This window comes from Carassius gibelio, chromosome A24, assembly GCF_023724105.1.
Source record: "Carassius gibelio isolate Cgi1373 ecotype wild population from Czech Republic chromosome A24, carGib1.2-hapl.c, whole genome shotgun sequence".
NCBI lineage: Eukaryota > Metazoa > Chordata > Actinopteri > Cypriniformes > Cyprinidae > Carassius > Carassius gibelio.
Window position 1 is genome coordinate 23,512,746 of NC_068394.1, and position 19,538 is coordinate 23,532,283.

Sequence of the window (19,538 nt, forward strand, 5' to 3'; positions counted from 1 at the left end):
TCACCGCCTGCGGTTCCAAAACACGATCGTGACCCTTTTTCGTTGGGACTGCATTATCCTTAAGAAATAAACGATACGCAAAAAATCCGGCATCAAACTGGACCTTGTTTGTAAAACAAGCATCTTCGAAATGCAGGGAACAAACAAAAACACTTGCACAACTCCGTTGATGCTCTGTAAAATTAAACTCCATCCACTGGTAACAAAAAACACACTTCTTTTTTGACATTTCGCTCTCGCTCTGATCAGTGAATGTCTCTGCTCTGATCAGTGAATGTCTCTGCTCTGCTATACGGGAGCGCGCGCTCTTCCGACAGACTGATAAATGAACGTGCCCTTAGGACCCATATAAGGAAATTCCGCTCCATCTAACGTCACACAGACCCATACTCAAAAAAACTTTCCGAAACTTGTGACAAACCGGAAGGAGTATTTTTGGAACAAAAATACTCCTTCAAATGTACAACTTAATTTTTGAAACTTTGTCCATGTTTAGCATGGGAATCCAACTTTTAACAGTGTAAAAAACTCAGTATGCATGAAATAGCATTCCCGATTGATGGCACTAATTTTAACCTTTCAAATATGTTATTCTTGAAATAATATTTTATTATTTTACAGCTGAATATGCCTTTCATTTAATTTCTTATTTTAAGGCACCCCCATACCCCACCCCCAAAAATACATAGGGATGACCGCCCCTACCCGACCCCTTCAAATTTTTTATTCGATAATCTGGCCCTCAAATGAAACTAACTGAATAGCCCTGCACTAGTCCCTAGACTGGATTTATTTAACTTATTTCCTATTTCACAGCCACTGTATATCAGTAATAGACAAAAAGGTCTTTACTTTGATTATTCATCAGCACCAGTATACTCTAAAACAAGGGAGAAAGAGAGAACATTTCAAAATTAATTTGAAAAATATTTTTGACATCATCTCACAATTTAGACTGTGGTTATTATGGAAACCAAAGCAAACTTTGCAAAATTAACTTGAGAAGAAAAAAAACTTTTTTTGCATGCAAATTTATATAATTCATATTTTGGGCTCTATTTTAAGACTTTTATCATGCAACATTCTGCAACATAGGATTGTAATCTTGAACTATAGGTTTGGTTGTGTTGTGTAACCTTGATGATCAACTGATAAATGATTCAGCTGAAGGCTTTCATAATAAGGTTGATGGTGTTTGTGTTAACATGTTCATCTACCATTTAAAAATTCAAACTTCTGCTTTGAAACTAGGGCTGGGATAAACAATTATTTTTTAAACGATTAATCTAGCGATTATTTTTTCGATGCATCAATTAATCTAACGATTAATTTTTTCAGACCGATTCGATTTCGATTATCTCCCCATTAATTGACTACTAACAATTTATACATGTTGATTTACATATCTGAATGAAAAAAAAACATGAATTCCATAACATTGCAATATATATTAAAATGACAAAATAAAAGTCTGACTAAGAATGCATTACGTTGCACTTGTATAGAGATAGCATTCAATAAAACCTTGAAGCCTTGAAAACACATAGCTTACTCAAACAAGCTTACTGAACACATAGGGCCTAGCTTAGCTTTCTTTCAGATGAAAATAACAACGACTTGATGTCTAACATTCAATAAAAAAGGTCACCCAAAATACTTGTTTAGAGCAATTGAAAAAATACAGTAACCAACGTAAACTTGAGGGCTTTAAGCTAATACAGAGAGTGTTTTTCCAAAAAAAAAAAAAAAACATTGACAGTGGGAGCCAGCAGCCTGTCGTGGCGAAAAAAAAATAAAATCTCTGAATGCTCCACGTGAAACTGTGGCGTTCCGCCCTTTTTCTATGGTGTCTAATGATTTTGGTTAATATGCACGAGGGAGAGAGAGAGAGAGAGAGAGAGAGCAAGACAGCGCTTGTGTAGTTTGAAGACTGTGAGTGCGCGAGCACACGTGAAACTTTGGTGTTTCGCCCTTTTTCTATTGTGTTTAATGATTTTGATTAATATGCACAAGGGAGAGAGAGAGCAAGAAGCGCTTGTGTTGTTTGAAGACTGTGAGTGTGCGCGCAGCTGAGGCTCTCTCTTGTACGCGCCCTGTCAGGCACAGCAGTCATTCTATTCTACATCACTCACCGATCAAATAAGGCTTTGACAGCCGCCAAAAAAAAAGATCAATGCAGAAAAACCCCTGGATTGGTTATATAACGTTGGACAGAATGTTGATCCGGCCATCGCATATATTCAGCGCACATAAGGTAAACGTTTTGCAAACTTTTTTAGAGAAATAAAAACAGGTTGACGAATCGATGCGCATATTTTGCGTCGACGTATTTACGTCATCGATTACCTCGACGCGTTGTCCCAGCCCTATTTGAAACAGGCGAACCCAGCAAATTCTTTGTTAGTGTCACTAAGTGAATACATCAGTTACAATATATATAATACCATCAAAATAAAATGTTGAATTTTTTTCATTCATTCATTAAAATGTTTTGTCTGATGTTTTTTTTTTGTTTGTTTGTTTGTTTTTTTATGTAAGTGGCTTTTCGCAGTTTTTCAAGTGAGGACATTGACTGTGATATGGATGAAGTGGCCATACCTAGCTATATGGAGAGATGATGCTAAGGTGTTGTTTACTCATCTCCACAAAAGTTTATGTACTACTGTATATTTGGAATATGTTCTGATTTTCAGTGCAAAATGCAGTTTGTGTTATAAGGACCTATTTTGGCATGGATCCCATTCTGTGTGTTTGGAGCATATATTGTGATGCTACCACCATGTTCAAAACAGCTCTGTGTCCAAAGAACATTTTCCTTATTCCTCTTCCTGCACCACTGTTGAAGACAAAAATTCAACTTTAAAATTTTTTATAGTGCTAATGTAACAGGTCAAAGAATGACATATATTTTTGGAACCTTTTATCTTTTTTTTCTATTGTTTGTGAGTTTATTTCACCAAAATACTATATTGTTCAGTTATGTTATTGTGGCTTTATAGGTATTGGGAGAGTTTTTTTTTTTTTTTTTTGTGTATGTGCGCCCTCTATTGGATGTGAGGTCAAATACTGGATTTTAGCGTTCTTTTAACAGTCTGCATTCTACGTGATTGAGAGAGGCTGATTCTAATTCGAGGATTGAATCCTGAATTTTTGCTCTCTTTGAAATTTAACAGTGAGCCGAATAAAGTGCCTTGAGGAAAGTCAGTGTCCTGTCATCAGTGCACCAGAACACAACGCAGTAGTCGGCGAAGTGCAGACCACGTCGGTTACACTTACACCTTGATTGTTGAGTTTAAAGTTAAAGGTCCCCTTCTTCGTGATTCCATGTTTTAAACTTTAGTTAGTGTGTAATGTTGTTGTTAGAGTATAAATAATATCTGTAAAATTCTAAAGCTCAAAGTTCAATGCCAAGCGATATATTTGATTTAACACAATTCGCCTACAAAAAACGACCCGTTTGGACTACAGCCCTCTAGTTCCTGTAGTAATAACGTCACTAAAACAGTTTTTTTGACTAACCACCGCCCACATGAATTCACAAACAGGGGGGCGTGGCCTTGTTGCGCTCCGACGGAGAAGAAGGAAGAGCTGTTTGTGTTTGTCGCCATGTTGTTGAAACGCTGTTTTTTTTTCATCTCTGAGTCCAATCATCTTTGTTTGGGCTTCCCAGGAACGCTGTACTTTGAGATTAATGGTTACAATTTATGTTTAACTCGGTTCCCGAAAATTATAATGCACATGTAAAACTATGTGCAGCTCATTTTGCTGAGGACAACTTGCTGAGGACAACTTTCTCAATCTCAATCAGTTTAATGCTGGATTGCACAAAGATTATTCTTGAAAGATGGAGCAGTTCCCTCTTTGTCTGGAGAAGGCGTTGTCTATGGACCACAACCGGTAAGTGTATTTTATTATTTAAGTTGGTGCGTTTAACAGTTTCTGTAACTTATTACACAAAGGGCAACGCTGTTTAGCTTTGTTAACTAGATGTTAGGGCTGTGCAAAAAAAACGAATGCGGTTTTCATGCGCATCTCGTCAGTAAAAATGCTCCTCCTGTGACTATAAATACATCTCCAGCACGTGCGTTCTAGCCCAATCACGTTGCCAGGAGGGCAGCCTGCTCTCAGCTTCTGTCGAATCACTACACAGGAACCGCTGGCCCAATCAGAACTCGTTACGTATTTCTGAAGGAGAGGCTTCATAGAACAAGGAAGTCATCAGCCCGTTTTTGTGACAGTGAAAACAGCAGTATACAGATAGGTGAATTGTGTGAAAAATCATCTCGGTTACGTATGTAACCTTGGTTCCCTGAATAGGGAACGAGATGCTGCGGTGACGTCACCACGTATGGGAACACCTCCGGTGTGACGAATGTCTGAAGCCCTATACCATCCCGCCAATCCTATTGGCCAAATGGCGCACAGCACCACCCTACGCATGCGCACGCATGATATACCTGGGTGCAGCGTGCCATTTCGCTCAGATTTCATGACTGAAGATGCCAGAACCGCAGCATCTCGTTCCCTATTCAGGGAACCAAGGTTACATACGTAACCGAGATGTTCCCTATCATAGGTCACTTCGATGCTGCGGTGACGTCACCACGTATGGGAACGATATACCAAAACGCCTGACGTACCTGATAACTGAGATCCGAGGAAGCATCTGCTCAAGCGGAGAGAACCCGGGAGCCAGGAGCCATCCTCACATCTAGACTGTAGGACTTGATAAAAGTGCTCGGTGAGGACCATCCTGCCGCAGCACAGATATCATCCATAGAAGATCCACTGAGAAAAGCTTGAGAAGAAGCCACAGCTCGAGTGGAATGAGCTTTAATTCCTAAGGGCGAAGCGAGTCCGCGCGCCTCATAGGCCAAATAAATTGCCTCCACCAGCCAATGGGACATGCGCTGCTTTGTAACCGCATGGCCCTTACTTTTATGTCCAAAACAGACAAACAGCTGGTCAGATTCACGCCAAGGGGCTGTACGATGCACATAAGTCTTCAAAGCTCTAACAGGGCAAAGACTTAGATCTCCTGACCCAGCCTCAGCAGGTGAAAAAGCTTCCAGGACCACTTGCTGAAAGCGAAAGGGGTTAGATGCGACCTTAGGAACATAGTTAGGCCTGGGCCGCAGCAGCACCTTCACCGAGCCCGGTGCAAATTCCATGCATGAGGGTGAAACAGAAAGAGCCTGTAAATCCCCAACTCTCTTGAGGGAGGATAAGGCCATGAGAAGAAGTGTCTTCAGTGTCAAGAATTTATCCGATACGGACTCCAAGGGCTCAAACGGATGCCCTGATAATCCTAGCAACACAATGGATAAATCCCATGAAGGAACTCGCACAGGGCGGAAAGGCCTCAGCCGTCGCGCACCCTGTATGAAACGAGAAACTAGTGGATGACGCCCCACAGAGGCACCGCCTATGTATTCGTGGTAAGCTGAAATGGCTGCCACGTAAACCTTTAAAGTGGCTGGTGTAACGCCATCCGAAAAACGCTCCTGGAGGAACTCTAGCACTGAAGCCACTGGGCAGTAAACTGGATCCACATTATGATTGCCACACCAGGCTGTAAACAGTCTCCACTTGAAAGCATATAAGCGTCTCGTAGAAGCTGCTCTAGAATTCAATATAGTCTCAGTGGTTTCAACAGAAAGACCGGGACATACTAATGCACTCCGCTCAGTGGCCACGCCCACAGTCTCCACAGATCTGGCCTCGGGTGCCAAATCAGCCCCTGTGCTTGTGATAACAAATCCTGTCTGAGGGGGAATCTCCCACGGAGAGCCCGCTAGCAGACTGATCAGATCCGCAAACCACGGCTGCGTGTGCCATCGCGGAGCCACCACCAGCAGCTGTTCCACTCTGTCCCGCCGTATTCTGCATAATACCGCTGGGATCAAACGAATCGGAGGAAAAGCATACAGACTGGTCCTGGGCCAGCTGTGAGCTAACGCATCCACGCCCAGGGGCGATGGGGAGCGTAGGGAGAACCATAGCGGGCAATGCGTAGTCATGCTCGACGCGAATAAATCCAATTTTGCTTTGCGGAATATCCGCCATAAAAGATTCACCGTCTGGGGGTGTAATCGCCATTCTCCCTGTTCCAGAGCCTGTCTGGATAGCAAGTCCGCTCCGAAATTCAATCGTCCGGGGACATGAACGGCCCGGATCGACAGAAATTTGTCCCGAGACCACAGAAGAACATGCCTCGCCAGCCTGCACAGGGGGCGAGAGTGCAATCCTCCTTGATGGTTCAGGTAAGACACAACCGCTGTGTTGTCTGATCTGAACAGCACATGACGGCCGATCAGCAGATCCTTGAAATACTGGAGAGCCAGAAAAACTGCCAGTAATTCCAGTCTGTTTATGTGCCAGCCGCGCTGAGCCGCTGTCCATACTCCGTGGGCTGGGCGCCCTCGACACACAGCTCCCCAACCAGTCAAAGACGCGTCCGTCATGACAGTCTCTCGGAAAGCATAAATTCCCAGTCGAACTCCTGACAGGAGAAATTCGGTTGACATCCATAATTTTAGCGACATCACACACCGCCGTGTCACCGAAATCGTTCGATGCGGAAGACAACGGGGTGAAATATTCCGCCTTTTCGTCCACCACTGAAAGGGGCGCATTTGAAGCAATCCCAGATGAATCACGGGGGATGCTGCTGCCATTAGACCTAAGAGCCTGAGGCACAATCTCACTGTCACCGTGCGACCCGCTTTGAAGTGCCGCACGCATGACGCAATCGACTGAGCGCGCGGGAGAGAAAGCTTCGCTGTCATCGCGCGAGAGTCCAGATCTATTCCCAGAAAAGTTATCCGTTGAGAGGGAGTTAAAACACTTTTCTTGAAAAATTTGTGATTGCGCTAGCACCAGCCAATCGTCCAAATAGTTCAACACACGAACGCCCTGGAGCCGCAACGGGGCCAGAGCTGCGTCCATGCATTTGGAGAAAGTACGGGGTGCTAAAGCCAAGCCAAAGGGAAGAACGCGGTACTGATACGCTTTGCCCTCTAAAGCGAATCTGAGGAACTTCCTGTGTCTCTTGACGATCTGAATATGGAAATACGCATCCTTCAGATCAATCGTAATAAACCAATCGTTTGGTCGGATCTGAGACAGAATAGATTTTACCGTCAACATCTTGAATTTGCTTGGCCTGAGTGCAAGATTCAGACGGTGTAAATCCAGAATGGGCCGTAATCCGCCGTCTTTTTTCGGTACCACGAAATAACGGCTGTAAAAACCTGTCTCCATCTGAGAGGGGTGTACTTCTTCTATAGCCCCTTTGCTCAGCAGAGTTGACATTTCCTGTCGCAGCACCGCCATTTCCGTAGACTTCACCGTAGTGGAAAGAATTCCGCGGAAAGGAGGCGGGCCTTTTCGAAACTGAATGGTGTATCCGTGACAAATCGTGCGTAACACCCATTGAGAAATGTCGGGCAAGCGTTCCCACGCGGCCCGAAACAATATTAGCGGTTTCAAAACTTCCGCTCCCTGCAACGCTGTCATACGCGTTAAAACGTCCGGACACGAAAAACCTATGGTGTTCGTGCACCGGGGAAGCGTATGCGCAAGAGTCGTTGCGTCCAGTTGAGTATAATCCTGAAACGTGTCCACGGCAGGAATTAGGCCAACAGATGGAACATCGGGCTCTGCCGCTAGCGAAAAAGCGGCGGCTGCGCGAGCCGTCATAAACGGGCCGTTTGTGTAGGGTCCTTGAGTCGTCCCTCGAATTCCGAAAGCAGGATTGCGCAGAGTGTTTGAGGGAGCGTCTGACATTACAGCTCGATCCAATGCTGCTCGAGGCGCTGTTTGCGGCGAGACAGTCAATGTTTGAGCATGGGGACTGCAATGAGAGTGTAGGATGCGCTAAAGCGGTCCGACAGCGCTCTCTAGCGGAGGGCACAGTCCCTGGCAAGCAGCAAAATGATCAGGAGCTGATATTCGGTACCCGAGAACGAGAGGCCTTTGCCGTCGAGGTCAGGTTCAATCTTTTTCGTTGACGCTGGTGCGCCGGAGGAAAAACCCTAGGGCCCCAGTTCTTACGAGGAGGCGCCATAGGTGTGGGCTCCTCTCGAGAGGCTGCTCGCTGACGGCTTGCCGGCGTTCAACCTCCCTGGGTCTGCGGGGAATCAGCTGGCGGAAAGCGGCTGATTGCTGGTTCGCTGCCCTGAACTTCTCCACTACCGACGTGACAGCCTCACCGAACAACTCATCCCACTGCACGAGCGGTATGTTTGGTAGCACGTAGCGCCAAATCCGTTGCTCTACGCAATTCTTTCACTGCCTCCGGTGTGATGCCCTCACCTTCATCCAATTCCTTCAATAACTCCGCTTGGTAGGCCTGAAGGACCGCCATAGAGTGGAGTGAAGCAGCCGATTGACCAGCCGCCATGTAGGATTTACCCACCAAACTAGACGTGACTCGACACGCCTTCGAAGGAAGAAGGGGGCGAGACTTCCATGCCGCGGCCGAACTAGGCGCAAGGTGTTCGGCGAGAGTCTCTTCCACCGGGGGCATCATTGTGTAGCCATGGTTCGCCATATCAGAAACGGTGGCGAAATCCGCAGCCGCAGCATTAGTGATCCGAGCCGAAAACGGCTGTTTCCAGGACCTCGAAACCTCCTGGTGGAGGTCCGGGAAAAAAGGTAAAGGCCTCCGGGGCTGTGTAGGTGTCCGACTAGTTAGAAAACGGTCGTCCATCTTAGAAGAAGGTTGGGCCTCGGCCTTGTCAACCTCCCAGTCTAGCCCCAATTTACCCACCGCACGAGAAACCACGTCCAACAGCTCACTGTAGGAGGGGGAAACACGCCTCTCCTATCCGCTAGGAGGAAGAGGGCTAGTGTCGGTCGCGAAGTCCTCAGACCCCGAGGCCGCGGTGGATAAAACGTCGTTGTCATAGCGTCCACAACCGAAGGAGATGGCGGCGCATGCCTCCGGTGTGGGAAGTAAATCCTCATTAGAGAAGACGACAGGCTCAGTATAACTTTTATTCTGCAGCAGGGTAGGGGAGAGCGAGCGATGTGGAGAATATTCCAGCGCTGCGCTGTCCACGAAATCCATGTCGCACGTGTCACCCCAGGCCCTCGCCTCGTGCGGTGCCTCGGCAGTCGCAGAGGTGACCTGACGAGGGTTAGACCCGAGGGCGACATTTGAGAATACTTCCACCCTAGAGCGAAGTACTCTGAGCCGCAGGCCATCACAATGGGGACAGGAAGAAAGGCCGCTAAGCGCCGCCTGTGCGTGATGTAGACCAAGACATACTACGCACCTGTCATGAGTGTCCCCCGCCGTGATGTACCTGGTACATGGCTCCTTGCATTTGCGAAAACTCATCGCGTCCGCGAAGAGGAGTTAACACTGCTCGAAGAGATCGCTGGAGAATGCGAGATGATAGGGCACAGATGATTCGCTATTCCTGAAGGAATGAAATCTGAGCGAAATGGCGCGCTGCACCCAGGTATATCATGCGTGCACATGCGTAGGGTGGTGCTATGCGCCATTTGGCCAATAGGATTGGCGGGATGGTATAGGGCTTCAGACATTCGTCACACCGGAGGTGTTCCCATACGTGGTGACGTCACCGCAGCATCGAAGTGACCTATGATATGGAAACTGTGTTTTTACAAGCGAAACATGAAAACATGTTATATTGCACATTGTAAACACAATCAAAGCTTCAAAAAAGCACGTAAAACGGGACCTTTAAGCACCTAAGTCTGCATACCTGATGGCCTTGTTTGATCCATTAGTTCATATGTGTAGTATTTTGGAAAGCAATGTCTTGAAATGGCAAATTGTGTGACAAATGAATGATTTTTTTGTGTATACAGTTGAAAAAAATCTGTAAATAAACACTGTAAATAAAGTGTTTATATTTAATTAATAATAACATAACATGTATTTTCTACATGCCATTATTAGGTTCTCTCATTCAGAAACATGGCTTTTCATACCACTGCTATGCTGATGACACTCAACTCTACCTCTCATTCCATCCTGATGATCCAACGGTAGCTATTCGCATCTCAGCTTGTCTAACAGACATTTCTGGCTGGATGATGGACCATCACCTTCAACTCAACCTTGCCAAGACAGAACTGCTTGTGATTCCAGCAAACCCATCGTTTCATTACAATTTCACCATCAAGTTAGGCACCTCAACCATAACTCCTTCAAAAACAGCTAGAAACCTTGGAGTTATGATTGATGATCAGCTGACTTTCTCAGACCACATTGCTAAAACACATTGCTTTATCTGCGGAACATGCTGCACAACTCCTTGTTCAAGCTCTTGTTCTGTCCAGGCTGAACTATTGCAATGCCCTCTTGGCAGATCCAGCCAGTTCTATCAAACCTTTACAATTAATCCAGAACGCGGCAGCAAGATTAATTTTTAATGAGCCAAAAAAGAATACATGTCACACATCTGTTTATCAATTTGCACTGGCTTCCAATAGCTGCTCGCATAAAATTCAAGGCATTGATATTTGTCTATAGAACTACCACTGGCTCTGCACCCATTTACCTAAATTTGTTACTTCAGACTTATGTGCCCTCTAGAAGCTTGCGTTCTGCAAGTGAACGTCGCTTGATTGTGCCATCCCAAAGAAACACAAAGTCACTTTTACAGACTTTTAAATTAAATGTTCCCTCCTGGTGGAATGACCTCCCAAACAAAATCCGGACAGCTGATTCCTTAGCCATCTTCAAGAATCGGCTTAAAACACATCTCTTCCATCTTTATTAGACCCTCTAACTTAAATACTCACTAAACTAATTCTTAAAAAAATCGAACTACCTTTCTAATCTTTTTTTATTCTATTTTTTTTCCATTTATTATGCAATTGTGTGTGTGTGTGTGTGTGTGTGTGTGTGTGTGTGTGTAAAGACCTCTAACACTAGCTTGCTCTATTCAGTTTTTTTTTTTTTTTTTATTATCTGTATACTTTTTATTTATTATATTATTTAAAAGCCCATGCTACGTGTACTGTGTTAATCTAACTGAGACTTGTTATAGCACTTATATATCATTGCTTTTTTTGGTGTTTTTGATTGCTTCCACTGTCCTCATTTGTAAGTCACTTTGGATAAAAGCTTCTTCTAAATGAATAAATGTAAATGTAAAATGTAAATGTAATAAGATTAAAAAAGACTTATTTTCTTGCAACAGCTGGAATTATACACCATATTATGAAATGAGCCACTTTGTGTGTGTGAACGGAAGCAGCATGTGAAAAGTCAAAACTAAATGGGAAAAGCTATCTACTCTGACTCATTTTCTTTCATTTAGAAATGTTCAGTGGAGGTTAATGAAGTTTTTTGTTGTTGTTGTTTTGTTTTCTTAGGTAAGTGACTTTATTATTCTACAACTTGTTTAACATGGTATGGTCTCTCTCCCTTTTAAACACAAGGTGGAATAAGTAATCTAGCATCTCAAAATGGTAACCAGCAGCAAAAATGGCCATGGGGAGACTTCAGTATTAACTTTCACAATGAACATAAAACCTTTGAAAGTAAGTAGAAAGTAAAACTGGATGAGAGCTTAAAATAGAGTAAGACATTGTTGAAGAACACTGTTAAAGTACATAATGTAATACAAAATAATTATATATATATATATATATATATATATATATATATATATATATATATATATATATATATTCAGTATTATTACAAATGCCTGTAAAGGGTGGCAAATGCCTGGTAATTGCTATTTTTACACTTACAGGATGATCAAATCCTTGTTTAATATTGACCAAACATTTAATTCACATATCCACTTAATCTTACATTTTTGGCTACTTTTTTTGTGATAGAAATGCTACAGCCTCTATAATTTCTTCAATAATAATCAATTTTTATCATAGTAAAACTGCTTAATTTTCTGTATACTTTCTGTATACTTATACTGTTTACTTAACTATATTAGTTATAATTGTTTATTATAAAAAAAAAAATCCCACCAATTCACTACAAATCTCAACAAATTAGAATATGGTGACATGCCAATAAGCTAATAAACACAAAACACCTGCAAAGGTTTCCTGTGCCTTCAAAATGGTCTCTCAGTTTGGTTCACTAGGCTACACAATCATGAGGAAGACTGCTGATCTGACAGTTGTCCACAAGACAATCATTGACACCATTCACAAGGAGGGTAAGCCACAAACATTCACTGCCAAAGAAGTTGGCTGTTGTTCACAGAGTGCTGTATCCAAGCATGTTAACAGAAAGTTGAGTCTGGAAGAAAAAAATGCACAACCAATTGAGAGAACCACAGCCTTATGAGGACTGTCAAGCAAAATCAATTCAAGAATTTGAGTGAGGCTGGGGTCAAGGCATCAAGGGCCACCACACAACTGGCTACAGTTGTCGTATTCCTCTTGTTAAGCCACTCCTGAACCACAGACAACAAGGCTACAAAAGAACATAGAGAGGATAGCCACTAAAAGCCATGGCAGTAGATGTAATGAATAGGTGTGACACCACCACCAGTATTTGCTTAATTTACCTTAAAAAGTGATGTGACATGGCCAAGTATGGTGACCCGAACTCGGAATTAGTGCTCTGCATTTATGAAGGAAAATGATAGGCATAATTTTATAAACAACAATAGTCACATTTGTCTGATGGTCACAATAGGCCAAATTGAGCAAAGGCCTCGATAGGCTGAGTAAAGTGAAGCCTCGATAGGCCATGATAAAGGGTTAGTTCACCCACAAAGGAAAAATTATGTCATTAATGACTCACCCTCATGTCGTTCCAAACCCATAAGACCTCTGTTCATCTTCAGAACACAGTTTAAGATATTTTAGACTTAGTCCGAGAGCTTTCTGTCCCTCCATTGAAAGTGTGTACACAGTATATTGGCCATGTCCAGAAATGAATATAAGGAATGTATGGTACCCTTTCAGAAGGATAAGAACTCTTTATATTTAACAACAATGCCTCACTAGCTAATTAAACTTCAATAGCTATTGAACCCTGTAAAAGCATAAAAAAGCCCTTGCACAAAGATTTTTGCATGACCTTATGAATGAGCATACTCTGACCAGGACATTCAAGTCATGGGGCACAACCTAAATTTTTACAGAATTAAAGTAGTTATAACCTCCAAGTCCAAACATTGAAGAAGTTTAGGAGGAAATGTGGAGAGGAAGTCGTGTCTGTAGACAGGAAGTACGTAAATCACATCAGACTATAGAAAGGCCTTGACGAGTACAAGTTCCAAGATAGAATACTTTAATGCTCAACACACAGAAAGAGAGACAGCGCCACCTAGTTATTTATCACAGCAAACTAATGCCAAATAGCTAAGCTAGATCGAATTATATTAAATATAATATGTCCTGAGAATAGTAAAAGAATAACAGAATAGACAAAACTATGATGAAATTCTTAGTTAGTCAACATAGTGTGCATTGGAAAAACTTTAATGTTTGAGCAAAGCAAGAAAATGTGTCCATTTACATTCTTGCTCTTATTCAGAAGATGCTCATGCAGAAATAGACAGCGAGGACTTCTTTGCAGAAATGGTCTATGCAACAGGAGAGACTTAAAGTTGTAATATTTACTCCATTCCAGTATAAGGCATTCAGGAATTGTTTTAGATCAGGGGTCGGCAACCTTTTTGACATGACGTGCCATCAGGGCCGTAGCTGGGGTTAGAGGGGCCCTGTGCAGGTTGTACCAGTGGGCCCTGTTTGAAATTGTTTAATTTGTACTGTATGTTTGTTCTATTTATTTATTTGTGGTATTTACACGTTTTTTTTTCCACTGTAAAATAAAATACACAGTCACAACAAAATGTATTCAGACAACTTCAACATTTCTCAGATTATCACAGTTTATTTGTTATAGATTAGAAATTGGTAATAAAATATGACAAGAACTCAGAGTTAAACTGTCTGATTAAACACTAATTTTGTTCAGTCTGTGGTTTGAAAAGGTTGCATTAGCCATTAAAGAAAGAAACACTTAAAGGGTTAGTTAACCCAAATATTAAAATTATGTCATTAATAACTCACCCTCATGTCGTTCCAAACCCGTGAGACCTCCGTTCATCCTCAGAACACAGTTTAAGATATTTTAGATTTAGTCAGAGAGCTTTCTGACCCTCCATCAAAAACGTATGTACGGTATACAGTCCATGTCCAGGAAGGTAATAAAAACATCCTCAAAGTAGTCTATGTGACATCAGAGGGTCAGTTAGAACCACGATTTCTTTCTCAACTGTTCTATTTTGTATGCATTTGTTGGTACAAGAGCCAGAAGAGTCAGATTTGGTGTTTAAGCACTTTGAGACACCTCCTGCATGCGCCCTTAACTCCAGAATGAATTGGGCTCTTTCACATCCTTTTCTGTTTGTTTAAACTGCGATTTGTTTTTGTTCATTCAGGTGCAGGATGACACAAACATCCTGAAGGAGAGCTTGGTTCAGTGTTGCTGTCTGTGAGACGCGGTGTCCTGACATTTTATCCTACCCTGCCAGGGTTTACTGCGCACACGCACATCAATATCGCGTCCTTTGTCTCATGTTAAACAACGATATTTAATGTATCTGCATTACTGTAAGGGTAGGTTTAGGGTTGGAGTAGGTGTAGACTTTAATAAAAACGCAATCTAATTGGTAGAAAATAATATTTACTGTTGGTTTCCTGTAGCTGTATCCCTTCAAGCTACAACCGCGAATATAACACATAATTACTGTATTTGCAGTTCTGTAAGGGTATGATTAGGGTTGTGGTAGGTGTAGACATTAATAAACCATAACTTTACAGTAGCATTTTTCGTTGTGGAATTGTACTACCCACTGTTTTAGTGGGAGGTAGGAAAATCTGACAGCGTAGGACAAATCAACAGAACAGCGGCTCACTGCGTGCACACCGAACACAGCGTGCGAGTAACCAGCTACTCAGTTCAGCTTTACCGTTTGTTTGTTTGAATGGTTTAAACTCTTTTGAATGTTTAAATTGGCAAGGTTTAAGTTTAGGTTCTAGGCTGGCCTCAGCCACAACATTGTGCCAACAACAATAATACAGAGAGAATAAAAGTTACGCCCTCTTTCTTTGTGTGAACATTTGGGTGGCGTAATGCAAATCTTTCCACATAGTGATGTAGACATGTGGGGGCGTGTTTAAATTAGTTTTTAGGAGGGCGTGGACAAGTCTTATCTTTTATAAAGACTATCCCTTTGGATTTTAGACTTTAGTCTTTGCAACTTTACAGATCTTGTTTATGCACCAAGAGCTTGTAACACTCCAAAGAGAAAGAAAAAATGTAATCACATCATATGTCCCCTTTAAAAAGGGCAGGGGGTGGTTGGCACAGTGGTTAACCAGAAAAATGTAATATGGCATGTAGTGCCGTCGCTACTGGGGTGAAAGGTGGTGATGATCATAGGGGCCCACGGCTGAGGGGAGTAGGTCCCAGCAATCTCAACAGTTGTTTGGTTCCCTACACCCTTCAACCCTCCGAAGCTCTCGCTCCAAAGGGTAAACCATTTGAAGGGATTAGATCATAGGGATGAACCCTTCCGAATGGAATGGAGGGATTTTATTGGTTTTGAGATGCAAGCAGCACCGACGCGAAAACTAAAAAAGCAACAGCGTTGCCAAGTCCACAGATTTCCCGCAAAATTGGGCTACTTTAACACTTCGGTTGCGGTTGCTTTTCATGTCCGTGGGTTGAAGTGAAGTGACAATAATTGATATTTAGTCCCTCTAATGCGAATTTGACTGGAGGACCCACCCCCCCGGGTTCTTTCTAGAAGAACTTGTGCTGACGCTTCCATCTGTGGAGTATTTTGAGCTGAAACTTCACAGACACATTCTGAAGATACCAGGGACTTACACTACTTATTGTAAAAAGGGGCATAATATGTCTCCTTTAAAACTTAAAAGTTTGTACAAAGCTGATGATCATGTTCTTCAGTATGCTTTAAATATTTTCAAAGAGCATCGCAAACGTATTTGATAAGTGACTAGCAATAGTGCAAAATATTTTACATATTTTCACATCATGTTGCTTTATTAAAATCTAAATAATTTATTTTCATGTTTGACAAACTTTTACTGCAATGTAAATTTATTTAATTACATGAAATGACAAACAAATAACATTTATTTATTCATTTAACTGCTTGTTGGGCATGATGGTCTGTCTTTGGATATAGATGCTTCAGGTTTTTCAACATTAGGATATTAAGTTAAGATCATGTTCCAAGAAGATATTTTGTAAATTTCCTATTGTAAATAAATTAAAACTTACATTTTTTTATTAGTAATGCATTGCTAGGAACTTCATTTGGACAGCTTTAAAGGCATTTTTCTCAGTATTTAGATTTCTTTGTACCCTCAATAGTTGTTTCTCAGCCAAATATGGTGCAATCCTAACAGACCATACATCAGTGGAAAGCTTATTTAGGTTTTGTGACCTTTTGACCTTTTTTGTTTTCTACTTTGACTCTTTTTTTTTTTTTAGAAATGTTCAGTGGAGGAATAATAAAATAATAATATACTAATAAAAGTTTTTTTTTTTTAATACATTTTACATTTACATTTAATCATTTAGCAGACGCTTTTATCCAAGGCGACTTACAAATGAGAAAAAGAGAACTTCTTTCATGAATAAGACAAGTGAATGACAATGCTGTGTTGTAACTAAATATATTATCTAACTAATCAATAATAAAAATAAAAAAAATAAATAAAAAAAAAAATAAAAAAAAAATAAGACACTAGTCCCTACTGGATTTATTTAACTTATTTCCTATTTCATATCTGTAATAGAAAAAAAAATATCTTTACTTTGATTATTCATCAGCATCAGTATACTCTTAAATAAGGGAGAAAGAGAACACTGAACCATTGATTTTTTTATATTTTTTTACATTATCTCACTTTTTAAGTAGCATGTGTTCAATAACCATGGTTATTATGGAGACCAAAGAACTTGCAAAATTTACTTGAAAAATAACCCTTTTAATGCAAGCAAATTTATATAATTCATATTTTGGGCTTTATTTCAAGACTTTCATTGTGCAATGTTGTGCAACATAGGATTGCAGTATTGGGTATAGGATGTGTAACCTTGATGATCCACTGATAAATGATTCAGCTGAAAGTATGTGTAAACATGTTCATCTGCCATATATAAAAACTCACACCTCTGCTTTGAAACAGATGAACACAGCAAATTCTCTGTTAGTGTCACTAAATTAATACATCAATTAAAATATTTACAATAGGATTCAAATTATATTTAGATTTTTTTTTTTTCATTCATTCATTTAAATATGTGTCTTGTCTGACATTTTTTGTTCAGGTGTGCAGTATTCCTGGCTGATTTCAGTGAGAAACAATGGCGGTCTGGATTGTCTATGTGTCTCTCGGTCTACTCTTTGCTCTGAATGCTTCAGGTGAGATACATCATTCATTCTGAACATCCATAAATACCTTCAATGTTTTATCATAGAACAATTTTTATAAAATGTTCAGTTTAGTTTGTCTCAGAGCTCAACTAATTTCCAACAAATGTTGATGTTGGCTTGAGAAAGCATGAACAAAAGTAAAAAAAAAAAAATTCTAGGTATCTTTCTTACACGTTTTACCAAAGTGGCCCACTTTACCTGAGCTCACCTTATATATAATAGATATAATGAAATTAATTTAAGAAAACATACACAGACAATAATACAAAACAAATCTCCATGTAACAGCTTGTGAAACTGGGTGGAGTCGACATGGAAACAGATGCTTCAAGGCATTTAATGGTCCAAAGTCCTGGAAGGATGCAGAGGTAGGTATATTCAGCAAGAACTGACAGAAAATAAGCCTGGTATTTACTGTAATTTCTTAAAGACTTATTAACCTTCTCCTTATCTCATATTCTCCTCAGGTGAGGTGCTTGAACAGTGGTGGAAACCTTGCTTCTGTACACAGTTTCAAGGAGCAAGCCTTCCTAAAGCTATTGGTGTCAAGTTCAAAAGCATTCTGGATAGGAGGCTATGATGCGGTTTCAGTATGTTATTTTATTTATTTACTTAATTTGTCACTTTCATTGTTTGTGCTTTACACTTTACTGTTTAAATCAGCACTGCTTACAAGTGAACATTTACATTTACACAGGGGTGTGCAAGTAGCATCTGCGAGATATAGAGTTTTTATTATTTGTTTTTGATTTCTTCATTTTACACATGCACATAATGCCAGGAGGTCCTAAACACAGTGATCCTTGTGCTCTTCTGTAAACAGGAGGGGACATGGTTCTGGAGTGATGGGTCCAAAATGAATTTCCATGCTTGGAACTCGGGAGAACCTAACAACAAATATGATGAGCATTGTATGGAGACAAACTATGGAGGTAATTGTTTTGAATGATTCGAATGTCATTTGATGTCTTCAGTGTTGGAATTTGTTCAACCCTCTATAAACAGTAACAATTAATAAAGACATTATACACTCTCAGTAAAAATGTACAAATGTTATCACTGGGGTGGTGGCCTTTAAAAAGTTGCTAGTATTAATGTGTACCTTTATAGTACTAATATGCATCATATTAATAATAGGGTACAAAGGTGTACCTTTGGAAAGTACCGCCCTGGTGACAGCTTTTGTACCTTTTATTTTGAGAGTATATTCTCTCCCCTCACTTCCAGTGTTTACGTTACAGGCTAGACATTCTTAATCTGTCTTTCTAAATACAAGCATTAATGATGCCGGTTTAATATTTTGTATTTTTCTTTCTCACAACAGCTGAAGGGAATTGGAATGACAGAAAGTGTACAGTAGAGCTACCATTTGTTTGTGCCGTTGCTATTTGAATCTGTTCCCTTAAATGCCCATGTTAAATCAGAAATTGCATGCATAAAACATGTTTAATACAGTGCAAATGCATTGTATTCACTGATTATAAGTTCACTTGCAGTTTTGCTTTATGGCATGTTGCCTCAATGTTCAACATCTTTCTTTCTGTAACTCAATAAAACAACTAGCATTAAGTTTGGTTTTTCTGGGTAATTCATTATGTTCTGGTCAATCATGGGTTTTGTGCTTCAGCCTCTTCTGACTTTCAAGTACTACAGAGACAAAAAATAAAAAAATAAAAAAAATAATGCAGCTCCAGATGCTCTCATGAAACATGTTATATTCAGCCATGAATCTTCATTTTCCTGTGTTTTCTGCTTTCTATATAATGATAAATAATAATATTATTATTAATAATAATAAAACATATTCTTAGTTGTTTCTTTTATTACAATTAACATACACATCAAGATAGATCTTAAGCATTATTTACATTATTACTGACATAAAAAAAACACTACCATATCTTTAGCATAATATTAAGTAAGAATGCTTACATTTGTGTGAAAACAACAACATTTCAACATTCTCAACAACTCTCTTTACAGAAGCAGAAGCAATGCATGCTGAGAACTAGAAATCTGCTGTAATACATTGAATTTGAGTTCTGCTTAAGATTAAGCAATTGTTGGGTTCATTCAGTATAACTTTTTGTT

At 40.6% G+C, this 19,538-nt stretch overlaps 1 protein-coding gene across 1 annotated transcript; it reads left to right on the plus strand.

The window, feature by feature from the left end:
* The first annotated feature begins 17,156 nt into the window (after positions 1 to 17,156).
* LOC127946061 (galactose-specific lectin nattectin-like) lies at positions 17,157 to 19,016 on the plus strand. Its single transcript, XM_052542353.1, has 6 exons — positions 17,157 to 17,219; positions 17,342 to 17,435; positions 17,736 to 17,815; positions 17,915 to 18,037; positions 18,271 to 18,379; positions 18,772 to 19,016. The coding sequence occupies exons 2-6, from the start codon at positions 17,378 to 17,380 to the stop codon at positions 18,837 to 18,839; spliced, it is 438 nt and encodes a 145-aa protein (XP_052398313.1). The 5' UTR covers positions 17,157 to 17,219; positions 17,342 to 17,377; the 3' UTR covers positions 18,840 to 19,016.
* The last annotated feature ends 522 nt before the right edge of the window (positions 19,017 to 19,538 follow it).